We start from the raw sequence: 14,821 nt of genomic DNA, 5'->3' as shown, positions 1-14,821 counted from the left end.
AGCCCCCACCAAACTCCTGTAGGGTGTCACAATATGGCCCTGACATCTCCTCGCCATTAAAGTTCTTGTGATTCTTTTGGTAAGTGACTGTGTTCAACCTTATTCTGCCTCATTAAATCTTTGCTGCAAACAAATTGTAACCTGAACTTTAGAAACAGCCACACACAATAACTGGGGGGGTTTTCCCCCTCTGACAATGGCCAGATGCTATGGAGGAAGATGAAGGAATAACACCCGTAACATTCAGAACAACCAGCCCAGAGGAAAAAGACTCTTCTCAGCTGCAGGACATGTTTGTTTTGTAGCTAAATCACAAAAATTAATGTCTTGTGTTTTCAATCTCATATAGTATTCATGCATTTGTTCTCATTATTTACATAAATGTCCAGTCCTTTCTGTATCCTCTTCGACTCGGCTGGACTCAGCTACTTTTCCAGTGGCATGTCCCTTCAGGTTCATTTCATGCAAAGCAAAGTCACTAATTTCTTTCACCCCCTTGCTTTCAAAGCCACCAAACAGTCTCCAGAGGTAAAGTGTCCCTTCTCCACTCACTGTTTTAAATGTTTTTAGTATATCCTCCTATTCACTGCCAGAACAGAGCCTCAATCCTGTGAGGATTTACTGTTAAACCAGCACATCAACTCTACTTGCAACAAGACACAAATTAAACAGTCCTCACCTTTTCAGCGTCACCAAATCCTTTCCCATCTGTGGACCCCTTTTGCTAGGTCTCTGATCTTTGAGATGAGGAAACAAGCACCAGGAATGAGTGATGTGCTACTGTCATCCCCTTTTCTCAGCTTCACTTCATCCCCCCCTTCCCTGACACAGCTTCATACTTGAGCTTGCTTTCACAAAAGCATCATGGTGGGCAAATGCTTCCACAGAACTCTGGACTCTCAGAAGTCCAGGTCTTCTTCCCAGGTGGTTTTAATTAATTCACTTCTGGTCCTAAATTGTTTCCATGTGCTGCTGTGCCTTGTTAAGCAGCTGCTCCTTGCAGCATATATGTCACATGTGGGGAAGATATCCATGTGATAACATTATGAAGCCACTAAGTAAATATTACCAGGCAGCTCTGACAGCTAATCCATCTCCCCCTGACTTTTATTTAATGTTTCCAGCCCTTCAGCAGCCTAAAAAAAAAAATAGCCTTTTTAAAGTTGCATCATCCCAGGAAAACTTTTTCCTCCTCTCTTTCCCCCCTCCCCCCCAAATAAAGGGGAATCTACCAAACCCAAGATACAGCACTGCAGCTGAATTTTAATCCCCACCCAAATCATACTTCTGTGCTATGTTACATGACAACACACTTCACATAGTCAGTCTGCTGAAAATTTGCGGCCGTGCTTTGGAAGTTATTTGGATGAAAGATGCTTTAAGAATGCAAGACCATTATCATTTCACTTGGATATGTTTTTACTTTCCTTCCAGTCCCTAAACTGTCACCTATGGGTGACATGGTGCTGAACTGAACCACAGCGCAGCTGGATTCAGGTGTTAGCACGAGTTCAGTTTGGTCCAAGGTCGCAGGATTTCCAGGAACAGTAAAAGGATTTCCATATCCAAACCACAGAATTCCTCACTACAGCTTTAAAACTTGATATTTAAAAAAAAATCAAAATTAAAAAGAAACCCACATCCTCACACATCTCAATAAAATTCTTATTCCAGAAGGTGTAAATACCTAACATAGACTTTATAGTTGCACCCCATGTGCTAATGTACCACCCATGAAGAACTACAAGTCACTTCTGGCCACTGAACAGGAAAATAGAGCATTTAGGGGGTGAAACAAGGGCAAAAGTAGTTCTGGAAGACTGCAAGAGCAAACCATGACAACTTCCTGGAGACAACTCCTGGTCGGCTGCTCAGCTCTTTAGGAACGAGATCCCAATTCCCTTTAGGAATAATGTTTTACAATCTCTGATACCATGTTGCTGAGGTGAGAACGCTAAGACATCACACACATTTTGCCTCTGCTTTACAAGACACAAGGCTCTGGCTACACAAAGACAAGCAAGAGCAGGATTCAACACCGAGTTAGCATTTATTTACCCCTTTCACACAAAATAACCTCATTTTTTCAAGGGGCTAAGTCACCACTTTGTGCTCATTTCTTCACACAGCTGTACTCCCTTACAGTGCTGGCTAAAGGAAGTTATATACTTAGCAAACAGATTCCTAGAGCAGGAGTAAAAGATGGAAGTTTAAAGTGTGCATTTACACATAGATTTTTAATTAGCTTTACCAAGGTTAAATTTAAATCCAAGTGTGACTAACATGCTTGCAATGCTTCAGCCTGTTCCTTAAATGAAAACATCAAAACCCAAACTGTAAAACTAATGGTTTCTCCAGGGCTATTCTCTGTACAGCATCTCAGTCCAGTTCTTATGCTGCTGCTCCCAAGCTTTCCAATGACACATAGCCACATTCCTTGCCAGCTCTTCTTTAACCCAACAAGTGACCTACATCTAGCATTCAGAAAGAAAATACCAGGTTTTTTTGCAGTGAGCTGATTTTTTGGTTATTCCTTTGACTTTCTACTTCTTGACAAAGCAATTCAGTGATGTCAGCAGCAAGACATTTAAGGTGCTGAATTCAGGGAGAACCTCTACCATCCAAGCAGCACAGTTTAAAAAGACAGTCATCCTGGCTGTCGGAGGAATTCCCAGAAGAGAGCAATTATAGCAGAGGATGTCATTATATTCCTACATGTCACAGGTAAACTGAAAGTATGCCAAGGGCAAGTTTTTGTCCATAAGCAGGCTGGCTGTGAGCTTTCCAAAATGCAGATACACACCAGTGCAACAGCAGAGCAGTCTCCAACAACTTTTGCTCAAGAGGCTCCCTTGGCTCTTGTCGTTCCACTTCATCTAAAGATCATTAGCAAGAGATGCCTCTGCACAGCCCTTAGGAAGGGAGGCTGCCTGTGTCCCTCTCCCTGGTTCCATGTGGCCATGCTGGAGTATCCCTTAACTCTGTTAATAACACCACAAGATTAAAGCACTGCCACCCTGTCACGCTTTGACAGCTTGGAATGGGAGGTTTTAAACCCAACTGAGAGCATGACACTGTGCTGCAAAGCCAGTTACCCCTCTAATTATGCACTTTGGATTTGCAACTGGGAAAGTAATGGACAGTAATCTTTCAGGCTTCCATTTTAAAACTCTTAATAGGCTCAGTTTCTATTTTTGAGTGCGTGTTGCACACACAGCCTCTATTATCCAGCTGATGACTGTATCCAAGAGTGCTCCTTAGGATATCCCTGGAGCAGAGATCTGTGCCTGAACCGGGAAGTAAGGAGAAAAATATTCCATGAGGAGTCATTAATATGATACTATGGTACTATTACGCCCACAGCTGAAGGAAGGACGGGAGGAAAGAGCCTAGTCCAAATCAAAAGACAAGCTGAATGAGATGCCAAAGCTTTCTTCTGGATAACTGTGTACCTGTCAATAGGTAAAACCATTTAGTTCCCTCTGCATACACCTACTTTGTGGGTCTCCAGCCCTTGACAGCACTTCCCCCATGCAATACCAATGTGAGCACACCCCATCTTTCTTCCTTCTCCAAGACAGTTTCCCAGAGGATCTGGAGTGGACAACAGCACAGCTCAGTTTCCATAGGGAGCCTGTCAGCTCCCTGGGAACCGCCTTTCTGCTTCTGCCAAACATACGGCCAGAACTACACCCTGGCCTTGGTCTACGTGGTCAGGACAGGCTGGAGGAACCTGACTGAAGAGTCTGATTTAGCCAAAAGGGACCAACACATGCTCTAAATCAAGAGACAAAACAGCAAGCTGCAGCAAGGACAATGATCAGCCAAGCCCTGGCCTGCTGCTTCCACAGGAAACTACACTCAACCAGAACATCTGGGATCTAAGAGTAAGATAAAAAAGAAATCACAGAGCTGGCTTGGAAGACACGTAGGAGGGCAGGAGCAGGCTCAAAGAAAATTTGAGGTTTGCTTGTTCCTAAAATGTTGATGATTCCAGGCACCATTTAAATCTCAACCCATATTTAGGAGGTCTGTGTTGGAAAGAAATAAATCCAAACTAAAGCTTCTTTTCTGACAGTTCAACTCGAGAGAGGATCGTGTCCTAGGTCCTAACTGGGATACAGCTTAGTTAGACACAAGTTTTTGCAATGTTTTTCTGACTGAACTCTCCAACACAAGCATCCTGCCAGTGTATATGACTGTAGAAGTGTTTAGAAGCCAAACCTGTGGTCACATGCAGTTTTCAGTGCGAGACAAGCACTCAAAATTTATTTTCAAAACACCACAAAATTCCCAGGAAAAGTAATTATCAAACAATATCAGTGTTAAGAAAACACACAAATATTTAATGATAGACTTGGTACTTTTCAGCTTTTCCCCCTTTCAGCATTTTAAGGTATTGAAAAGCACCTTTCTACAGCAGTTCATTTTTAATTTTGGAAGAACATGTTCTGCTATACACCCAATATTATAGTATTAAAGACACCTTGAGACAAGTAATATTTTGAATCCATCTCTGCCTGAACAAACTCCAGAGCCAGAAGTTCAGCTGTGGCCGAGAAAGCAGAAGGAATAAACCAAGTCTCTCAAATCTGCTCTAGACGTGCATACAACAGCTAAAGAAGCCAGGCAGGCTGGCCATGAGGGAGCAGAGTATTCCTATGTTATCTGGATATTTAAGACTCGGAGTCTGCATCATCTGTCAGCAAAGCACGAAACTTGATGTGTGAGGATGGGCTCTGAAAGCTCAGCAGTCATTTAAGACGTGGAAATACCGCACAGAGGCTCGGGAGAAGTGCCGTTCCTGGCAGCAATTCCTCTGACCTGCCCCACGAAATACTCCAGAGGCAGATTGTAAGTCTCTTCCTCACTCTTCCCGGATACAGGACTCCGATAGGAAAAATATCCGTAGGCTTTAGGGAGCCCCTCCTGTCTCAGAGGCTCATTCCTCACTGCTTCCCTCAGACTCCAAGGGGGCTAGACAGCGGCCACCCACCCCTCCCTAACTTCTGGAACGGTGAGATAAAGCAGTACAGGGGGGAACACGGAGCTCTACAAAAGTCATTTCACAGCTCTTTAAAACCTCGTTAGCTTTTTCTTTTTAGTAACCCTCTTGTCCATCTGCCCACACCACATCCATGCCTCTGTTCTTCCTACACCACTCTTCCCCATCTCTCTTCAATTCCATCTCTTCACTTCTCTACCCACTGCTTTTTCCATTCGCTTTCAACTGTTTACTTCTCAGTTTACTGTTTACAATAAATCACTGAGTGCAGTTCACCGCTCCAACACCATTCATGCTCTGTCAGCATATTGCTCCTGGCCACAGAAATTCAGGTATTTAGTGGCTGATCTACTTTTACAGCCACTGCTTTGCTGTTCTTATCTCTTTCAAGCTATCGTATGACTCAGCTTGTCTTTGTTTCATTTCACGGGTACCTGGCTGTCAGTTCAAGATTAAAAACCCCCACAGAACTCTAAATTTTTCACCTGTCTCTTCTGTTTTGTTGCCTTTCCTTCATGGACAATAGCACCATCCTGTTGGGACATGCAGGGTGCCAGCTCTCTGTGGGCTGTGTTTACATCCTCAGAGGGAAGTTGGATCCAATTTTTCAGGTTTTTGCTCTGTCATAGCTTTAAAATACAACACTCTCTTTCTAGCCACATCATTCAAATCCCTTGCTGCACTTTCAAACCTTCTATTCCAGTTACTGATACAGCTTTTTCTCTAGCCTGACATAATGCCACCCAAAATCCTGCTGCAGAAAGCATCTTCCTCACCTGCTCTTTGGAGCGTGCCATCCATCTGTACAAATCTCTACTTCTCCATCCTTTTCTCTCACAAAGGAGTCAGGCCATGTACCTCAGCTTCCACGGCTTTTGTGGCTTGTTCCTCTCTCTCAGGACCCTGGAGATCTCTCAAGGTATATCCTGGAGACACCAAAACCCACTTTGTTTTCAAAAAAAAAAAAGTCTTTTCATGTTTTCTGTGGTTGAACCTACCATGTTTGGGAGGGATTCCCTCTCACTATCTCCAGAAGGTACACTTGACTTCTGAAGCTTTGATACCAATCATCAGCTGAGACAACAAGTGTGTACAGACAAGCCTCTTCAGAGGCTTACATCTGTAAGTTCTTTTTAGCCAAAATAGTGCTTTTGTGTAGCATCTCACAATGCTGAGCTCCTACCAGGGCTATTAATACTCCCTAATACTGTAATGTTTAAAGTCCTAAGCTTCACTAAATATTTAGTATTAAGTATTTGGTGACAAAAGCAGTGGCTATTATTGGCAGCCTTTGATGTCTAATATTAAATTTAAAGCTAAGAAATTTGGTGATTATCCAAAAGCTTCACACTTCTGAAAGTTATAGAACTGCTGATGCCTGCCTAAGTCACAGCCTGTTTTTCTTTTATTAACTGTAGAAGTTTGAAACACAAGACAGACATTTCTGTATTTAAATAGGCAAGTGTTTATGGAGCTTAAACTGGAATTTTATGATTGGCCTTTAAACAGACCATTCTCTCATCACAGGGCCAACCACTCAGTGACCCTGGATGGGTTCTGAGGATGCAGAACTTTAAGAAAGGTTTATTAGACTTGACCTACACCAACAAACCGAAAGCTCAGTGCCTCAGAGAATGTCAGACTGCTAAAGTAGTCCTTTACAGGTTACAAACTGACTTTGCAAAGTAATTTTTGAAAAAGTAAATCCAGGCATGCATATAATCAATAAGAGAGTTACTATGTTTGCGACTCAATACTTGCTGATGTACAAACGGTTGTTCCCACTCTTCAGCTGACTTTGAGTCTTCAACCTAAGCCTGACTTAGAGCACCATCAAAAAAATTAAGTCCAACATTGATAAATCCAATGTCTTGTTAATTTAGTGCTATGAATTTCAAAGCATAGGACAAAAAAACCATCATAAACCCCTATAAGCTCCAGAAAAAAAAAAAAAAGTCACCTGATGATTTTAAAAGAGACTTTTCAAGGCCAGACTGCTGGGGGCAGGGATGACTATTCATAAATAATGCTCTGGGTTAGAGGCTATTTATTGATTTTAGGACCACAAAAAAGCCATTAATAAAACAAGATCACAAAAAGGGCTTAAAATATTTTATGTTCTGAAGAGCTTAAGGGAAACAAACAGCCCATATGTTTCAAAATATGTTCAGATAATATGCAAGAGATTTTTTTTGTTTGGGTTTTTTTTTGGTTTGGTTTGGTTTTTTTGTTTGTTTGTTTCTGAAAAAGGCCAGCCTGGAAGCTGAAGTCACCGATTTATGCCCAGAACAGGTGTGGATTTCTGACACAATGCCTCCTTCCCCACAAACAGGGCTTGATTTTGACCTCAGAAAACTAACGCTAGCCACAGAAAGCTAAGAGTCACTGCTCTGACCTTGCAGTCCCTTGTACTCCTGGTAAGATGGGCACCATCAGCTGTGGTGATGACCTCAGGAACACACACGCTCCCTTCCTTTGAGAACACCACCTGGCAAACTCCTTCTACGTAAAAGGAACAACACAGCCCAAACAGGGCAAAATTCTGCTTTTCTAAACTATGTTTATGGGCCACAGACACATGCAAAATGAGCTCCACCTCTTACACAAAACCACCATCTGGGAAAGTTACAGGAGCTCAAATATACTTTGTAATATTTTTCCTGGTAAAAACAGGAGGCAGAGATGGGAAATCTGCCACTCAAAGGAAGCAGATTTGAAATTATCTGTTCTGATTAGAACCCCGTGTACTTCTTGGAAACAAGGGAAGGGATGATTCTAAGCACTATCTGTATGCAGGACAGAATTTGCTTATTTTTCTTGACTGTGGTTTCAGCACTGCTGTATTGCTTCATGTCACAGAAAAATGACTGGACATAAATCTCAGGGCAGTTTTAAAAGCCTTTAAAATATATATCTTGATACTACATCAAACCAACTTCTTATATTATTTCCTTTGATCCCAAAGAAAATATATAAACATAACAAAATACTACGAAAGTTATAAGTACCTCTTGAAGATTTGGCTCAAACTGCCACAGCTGCACTGATTCCAGTGAAGTGAGGATATTTCATATCAACTGGGGACTTGGTCTGAGAAAGGTGAAGGCACTCACCAGCATGTCAAATCGAGTGCATGTGCATTTAAGCTCATTTTACCTACCACAGAAAGCCTTTATGCTTTGAAGACAACTTTGAAAAATAAGACAGAGCTGTAATTCTTGCAGAAATGCAATTAATTTCTCATCTGGCTGAGAAAGCAATAGAAAAATAAGACCCAAGCTATATTTCCTTAAGTTCTGAGGAAGTTCAGCTGAGTTTTGAGAGCTTCATCAGTCAAAATGCCATGACTATTTGTTTGGCAGACCTGAGATGGGTTCCCAACAGCAGAAATGAGCCACAGTCCAGTCTGAAATAAATGTTCAGCTTCTCATGCCATAAGCTAAGATCCTTATTTCTGCACCAAGAATCACCTGATCCATGGCCACAACTGACCAAGTTGTTTTTACAGGTCAAGAAAAGAGGAAGAGTCAACACAAGGAGAGTGTTGTTTCAGATGACCCAAGCAGAATATTTCAGTGTTTTGGTTTGACTTTTTTTTTTTTTAATGAGAGCAGTCAGTGCTAGAAGTTAATATTGTAACAATTCATGTGGATTCAGCTCCCTGGAGAAGGCTCCAAAGTCCATGAGCAGCCTTCCCAAATGCCACTGCGCCAGCTTCACTTACCCCCAGCCACCTTGCTCCTTTGTTAGCAGCCTGCTGAATCTGCACTTTTTTAAGGGTGACATTGTAGACGGCTCCCTCTTCTACCTCTTCACCCCCATCCTGAAATGTGGTCTGCCAGGAAAAGGAGAAAGAAACAAAAAACAAAACAAAAAAAAAGATAAAAAGAAACATTTTTCCCCTTGTGCAGACCACAATCTATACCAGGTGCTCTGCTGCTTCTCACAGAGCCGAGAAGATGGGTAGCACAAAGTAAACACAACAATCAAAGCAATACAGGATACCTTTAGGTTGAGGGAACACTGGAGATATTCTTGGCAAGCTGTCCTTTCCTGTGGTATCAAGATACCCGATTTTCCATTTAACTGTTTTTCCTAGACTAGCACATATTTTAAATAGTTGCATAGAGTCTTTTCTAAGTAAAGAGTTTGGTTTTGATTAGCAGTCTTTTCTTCCCTCTCCCCCCCCCCCTCCTTTTCTGCAGCAATTAATCTCTTTGGCTTTCTAGTTAAGGACGAGTCGCACTTTTAAAACTGCTGAATTACTTCGGCGGCCAGCCTTGAAACTTTGAAGCTAACAAGCACTTAAAACAGAGCAATATTTTAATTGTCTTGACAAGGAGGGATCTGAAGCGCTTTGTGGTTTGCTTTTCCAAAACCTATTATTGCAAGAACAACAAGGAAAAAAAAAACCAAACAAGGGTGGTAGAGAGCAGGGTTTAAAACTCGCAAATAATGGAAAGCGGAGGAAAATAAAGCAGAGCGCAACGTCTTCCAAACTTCCAGCTAACAGAGACTCTGCTCGGCACCGGGCACCGCATTGGCACGGGGAACAGCATCGGCACGGGGAACAGCATCGGCACCGGGCACAGCATCGGCACGGGGAACAGCATCGGCACCGGGGAACAGCATCGGCACCGGGGAACAGCATCGGCACCGGGGAACAGCATCGGCACGGGGAACAGCATCGGCACCGGGGAACAGCATCGGCACCGGGCACCGCATTGGCACGGGGAACAGCATCGGCACGGGGAACAGCATCGGCACCGGGGAACAGCATCGGCACCGGGGAACAGCATCGGCACCGGGCACCGCATTGGCACGGGGAACAGCATCGGCACCGGGCACCGCATTGGCACGGGGAACAGCATCGGCACCGGGCACAGCATCGGCACGGGGAACAGCATCGGCACGGGGAACAGCATCGGCACCGGGCACAGCATCGGCACCGGGGAACAGCATCGGCACGGGGAACAGCATCGGCACCGGGGAACAGCATCGGCACCGGGCACAGCATCGCCCGGCACCGCTCGGTAGCGGGCACGACCCCGCCGGCATCGGGCACGGCAGCGGGATCTGCGAGTAGGGGAAGGATAGGGAGAGGGACGGGACACCCGGTTACCATTTTGGCTCTCCACAGCAGTTTCATCCTCGGTGCCTTTCCCGGGCGCCTGGACGGGACACGCCGCGCTGCCCCCGCCGCTCCGCCCCGAGCGCGGCGGGCGCGGGCCGGGCCGGGCCGAGCCGAGCCGAGCCGAGCCGAGCGGCCCCTCGGCTGCGCGGGAGGGAGCGGGGGAGGCGGCCCGGCCCTGGCCCCGCCTCGGCCCGCCCCCGAGAGCCTTCCTGTTTACTGCGGGCGGCCCCGGCCCAGGGGCGGCGGGAGCGGGGCTGTCTGCCCGGTGTCCCCTCACGGGGACGGGCGCGGCGCGTCCTGCCCGGCTGCCGGGGAAAGCGCCTCTCTGCCTCCTTCCTTCGCTCTCCCTCCCTCGCCCGGTGCCCGGGCAGGGCTGAGGGGAGCGGGGGCGGTGGGGGGCCAGGGTGTTAATGCCGCCGTAAGGAAGGAATTTTAAGGCAAACTTAACTTTAAAAACTTCTACGAGTTGGAAAGTAAGGAAATTAAAGGTTATAGTGAGCCCTAGCCCTGTCCAGCAGTCTCCCACAGTATCACAGAAACACGGAACATGCTGAGTTGGAAGGGACCCACAGGGATCATCCAGTCCAACCCCTGGCCCTGCACAGACACCCCAACAATCCCACCCTGTCCCTCAGAGCGTTGTCCAAACCCTCCTGCAGCTCTGGCAGCCTTGGGGCTGTGCCCACTGCCCTGGGGAGCCTGGGCAGTGCCAACCACCCTGTGGGGAAGAACCTTTCCCTGAGATCCAACCTGACCCTGCCCACATGGCTCCAGCCATTCCCTGGGTCCTGTCCCTGCTCACACAGAGCAGAGATCAGTGCCTGACCCTCCACTGCCCCTCGGGAGGAGCTGCAGGCCCCGATGAGCTCTGACCTCAGTCTTCGAGCTGAACAGACCAAGTGCCCTCAGCCGCTCCTCATGTGACTTCCACTCCAGACCCTTCACCATCCTCAAGGCCCTCCTTTGGATGCTCTCTAGTAGCTTAATATCCTTATTTTTTTCCAGATTGCTCACAGATGAGCCCCTATGAGCCATGACCATCTCTGTAGAAGCTCCAGCTGCAGGCACTTGTGTGCTGATACGAGAATCTCAAAACACCCTAAAAAAACCACTTAGTTATCTGCTGAGCTGTTTTTAATTACCTGCTTTTTGGGGCTTACAAATTAAAATAGAGGTGATTCAAGTGTGCAAATTCCTGTGCAAGGCAATGAAAACGCTAAGAATTGACCCAGAGAGCTGAGATCTCCCAAAGCCCAACAGTAATCTCCAGTATATTAATGTTTTTATGTACACAAGTGTTAGTGCTGATGACCTGAGGAGCAGTGCAGGTTCACAGGCTGTTAGCACAAGCAGCTGTTAAGATGAGGCACCGTATGAAAGCAAGGAACATTATTTTAAGCTACGAAACCACGACCGAGCTGTGTGGTCACGGGTGACCTGATCTGCTCACTTGCAGGCTGTGCATTTTAGTTTACTTGTGTGATCCTGAAGTGACCCTGAATACGCTGAGGCACACACAGGCTTTAATAACCTGACTCAAACATATTGTACCATACAAATCAAAGTCTAGATTTCCCAAAGTCCCTTGGCTTCTCCTGTAAAACTGCACAGAGCATTCTGAATGCTTTACATTTCGCAAACCGCTTTTCCACGTCATAATTTTAAGGTGCAGAAACCAGAGCGTGAGTTGAATCCCTTGTAGCCAGCCCTGCAGGCGTGCGAGCAGCTTCTGAACAAGTTGCTATTGAACAGGACCAACGTATCAGTACATGAAAAGGGATATCTGGCTACAAGGACTACAACACCAAAGCCAAATAATTATTCTGAAATAAAGGTTTTTTCACAGTACCATGTTCTGGTGCTACAGTAAGTGCACTACCATCACTTTGGGTGGCAATCACCAAACAATGGTTGTTACTTCTATTTCTTTAATAAAAAGAAAACAGCAGTGAGTTAATGCAGTAGGAAGGAGCCCATGTATTGATTCAATTTGGCAATCATGGAAGTCATCTGAAACAATCAAGTTTCAGACTGAATCCTTAGGAAACACCTTATGGAGAGACAAGCTCAGGACTTGCCATTCAAGGCAGGGCACAGCACTCTCAGGGATGATGTTCCTGAATCCTTTTGGCCACTGACAAGTGACAGAGAGAAGCTCCATCAGGAAGGAGCACCAGATGACCTCATCCAGTTTAGCAAGGAGCAAGAAACTACTCTTTTTATTCATTAGATTTGCCATTAGTCCTGCACAGAGTTAGAGTCTTTTCCAAAATATTTTTCGTGAGATACAGTGCCCAGACTTCAGAATTATTGAATTGTTTAGGTTAGAAACAGCCTCTAAGATCACCGAGTCCAACCATGTCACAGTGAAAGGTTACAGGAGGGACAGTAATCAGGCATTCTATTGATAACTGTCTCCCTTGGGAAAAGGATATTTCAAGGCCCCTAAAAATCTGCCTTATATCCAAACACTGATTATTTGACATTGAAAAGGGGGGAAAGCATATGTAACATTTAACTTCCATTTCGTTGCATTCTGATTCCATTATACAGTGTTCAACCACTTATTTGGACCAAGAGACAGGGTTAGAAAGCACAGGAAAACACGAAGACAAAGCAGGCTCTGATTCATCTAAAAGATGTTCTCTTAAGGTTTCAAGGACAGAAGGAAGTATGAAACTAATAAGACAAGTCTGCAGCTCAATTTAGCAGAACTGCTGGGTTGCTCTCTTAGCAGACTTTAATCACAAAACCGATCTACACCAATGAGGCACACGGTCAACGCTGTGTTAAGCATTGGTTCTTTCCAAATCATGTTCACATGCAATAACTACATTCCAGCCATAATCAAGCTCTGTGCCTGCCCTTTCTACTGAATCAGAATTGTTCCTCTAACACATCTGAGCATTCCTTCCCCCTCGCGACAAGAGAGAAACACAAATCCACTTGTGAATGCAACCTTACACTTCTCACAGTGAAATGTTATATAAGAAAATACTTTGAGGTCTGGAAGGTTCTCAAACTGCAGATCATTGACCACTTACAGCCCAACAAGAACGGGCCGACTGTCCACAGAGAAATAAGTCAGTTGCAGAGTGATGATTTTTCCTTGTTTTCAGCTGTTGCTACAGCTGGCACGCAGATGCTTTCATGAGGAGACAAAGCAAAAGACCTATAAAGCAGCTGGAAGTAAAGAAAAGCTCATCTGACTGCCTCTGCTTGGGGCCTGGCAGGAGGGGAGAAGGAAGCACAAGTCAGAGATACCCAAATATGGAAAATACTTGGGAGAGCAAAAGAAAAGGACAAAGCAACCAGGTGATGTAAGAATGGTCCCAAGCTTCTCCAGGAGAGGAAGAGGTCATGCAGCCTGAAAGGAAAGAAGCCGTGTACCTGAGGGCTGCACGCAACGTACCTTCACTGGGAAGAGATGCTCCCTGGGAGATGGGAAAGAAAAACACACCACTCTCTCCTTTTTTTAAAAAAAATTTATTGAAAAAGAAAAAAAAAGGAAAAACACAAAAAACTGTAAGTTCAGCCATGGTTTCAATGGTCCTTTCAATGGCAGTGCCAGCTCAAGCCATTTCCACTCCTTGGTGCTTGATTAGGCCAGGAGCCAGAACTGTTTGTGTGTTGGTTATGTGAGACATTTCCTAGTAACCGTGCCTTTGCAGTCAACATTTTTACAGTATTACCTTTCTTTCTGAAGCAATGCCACCTCAAGGGCACTACCTAAATGTTAATCGAGAAAAAAAGTTCCATGACACACTCTGTCTGTTCATCCCATAGGAAATATAAGAATCTATCATTTAGAATAAAGCCTGTCCAAAGAGACACACCTGCAACGGATGATACATTACAAGTGCACTGCTACAAAAGGAAATAAATACTGTTTCTATTAAGACTGTCTCATTAGTAGTTATTCATCTGTTTTCTATAAACCACATTTAGTTCTTGCTTTTCTTTATGCCACATGCCCTCAATTTGATAATTAACAGGTGCTGTGGGCTACAGTTCTGGAGAAAACTGAAAAAAAATCATATGCAGATGAACCACAAAAGCTACAGAATGCAGACACTATAGAAACCCAAACACGAATCAGTTTTATATTGTGTTTGGCAGCAGACTCTGAACTGTAGCTTGGCTGCAGAGAGCTCTTTACCGCAGAGACTGTACAAGGTTCACCTGGGCCTGTTCCTTTCCGTTGTGAACACCTGAGTTCCAGCTTCTCACTCAATTACACAGGTAGTTTGTCAGGGAGTGCTTTAGAGCTGCTTAACATTCAGTGCACTGCTATCTCACCTGCGCTGAAGGTCCTTTATGGCACATACCTCCTGCAGGCATTTTCATCCGCACGGGCGGTCTTTGCACATGCTGCTGTAGAGGGTAACAGAGGTGAGCCAGGTCCTCCATCTGCCTCATCTGGAGATAAAATAACGTGGATATTTATATTCTTTAAATGACTGAGGTGCAGTATCCTTACGTCTCAGCCGGTAAGAAAAGTTCTTGTAATCAAACATTCAATGTCAATCACAAACCACTAACTAATCAGAGCAAAAAAACCTGTTACATTATACACTATATCTGGGCTTCCACTGCCTGCAACCTTTGCAATCCTTGCTCCTGTGCAAAAGGGAAAACACTACTCTCCACTCACTCTGAACACTGTTGAAAGATGTGACAAT

The 14,821-nt window shown here is 44.8% G+C and overlaps 1 protein-coding gene across 2 annotated transcripts in view; it reads right to left on the bottom strand.

Annotated features, from left to right (window-relative positions):
* Window positions 1-10,256, bottom strand: part of RGL1 (ral guanine nucleotide dissociation stimulator like 1) — a 54,190-nt gene extending 43,934 nt beyond the window's left edge. The window contains exons 1-2 of one of the 2 annotated variants that reach the window (XM_027723474.2): window positions 10,128-10,256; window positions 8,730-8,840 (exon numbers count right to left, since the gene is read on the bottom strand). In XM_027723474.2, the coding sequence (XP_027579275.1) occupies window positions 8,730-8,840; window positions 10,128-10,154 (138 nt within the window). In that variant the 5' untranslated portion in view covers window positions 10,155-10,256. Of the gene's footprint in view, window positions 1-5,781; window positions 5,877-8,729; window positions 8,841-10,127 lie in introns of those variants that run through there. The other variant, XM_039380121.1, reaches the window with a different exon arrangement.
* Window positions 10,257-14,821: the final 4,565 nt, after the last annotated feature.

This window comes from Pipra filicauda, unplaced genomic scaffold, assembly GCF_003945595.2.
Source record: "Pipra filicauda isolate LSUMZ 115617 unplaced genomic scaffold, ASM394559v2 scaffold185_size1782982_pilon, whole genome shotgun sequence".
Taxonomy (NCBI): Eukaryota; Metazoa; Chordata; class Aves; order Passeriformes; family Pipridae; genus Pipra; species Pipra filicauda.
Note: the sequence above shows the minus strand (reverse complement) of the source record. Positions and strands in the feature narration are given on the sequence as shown.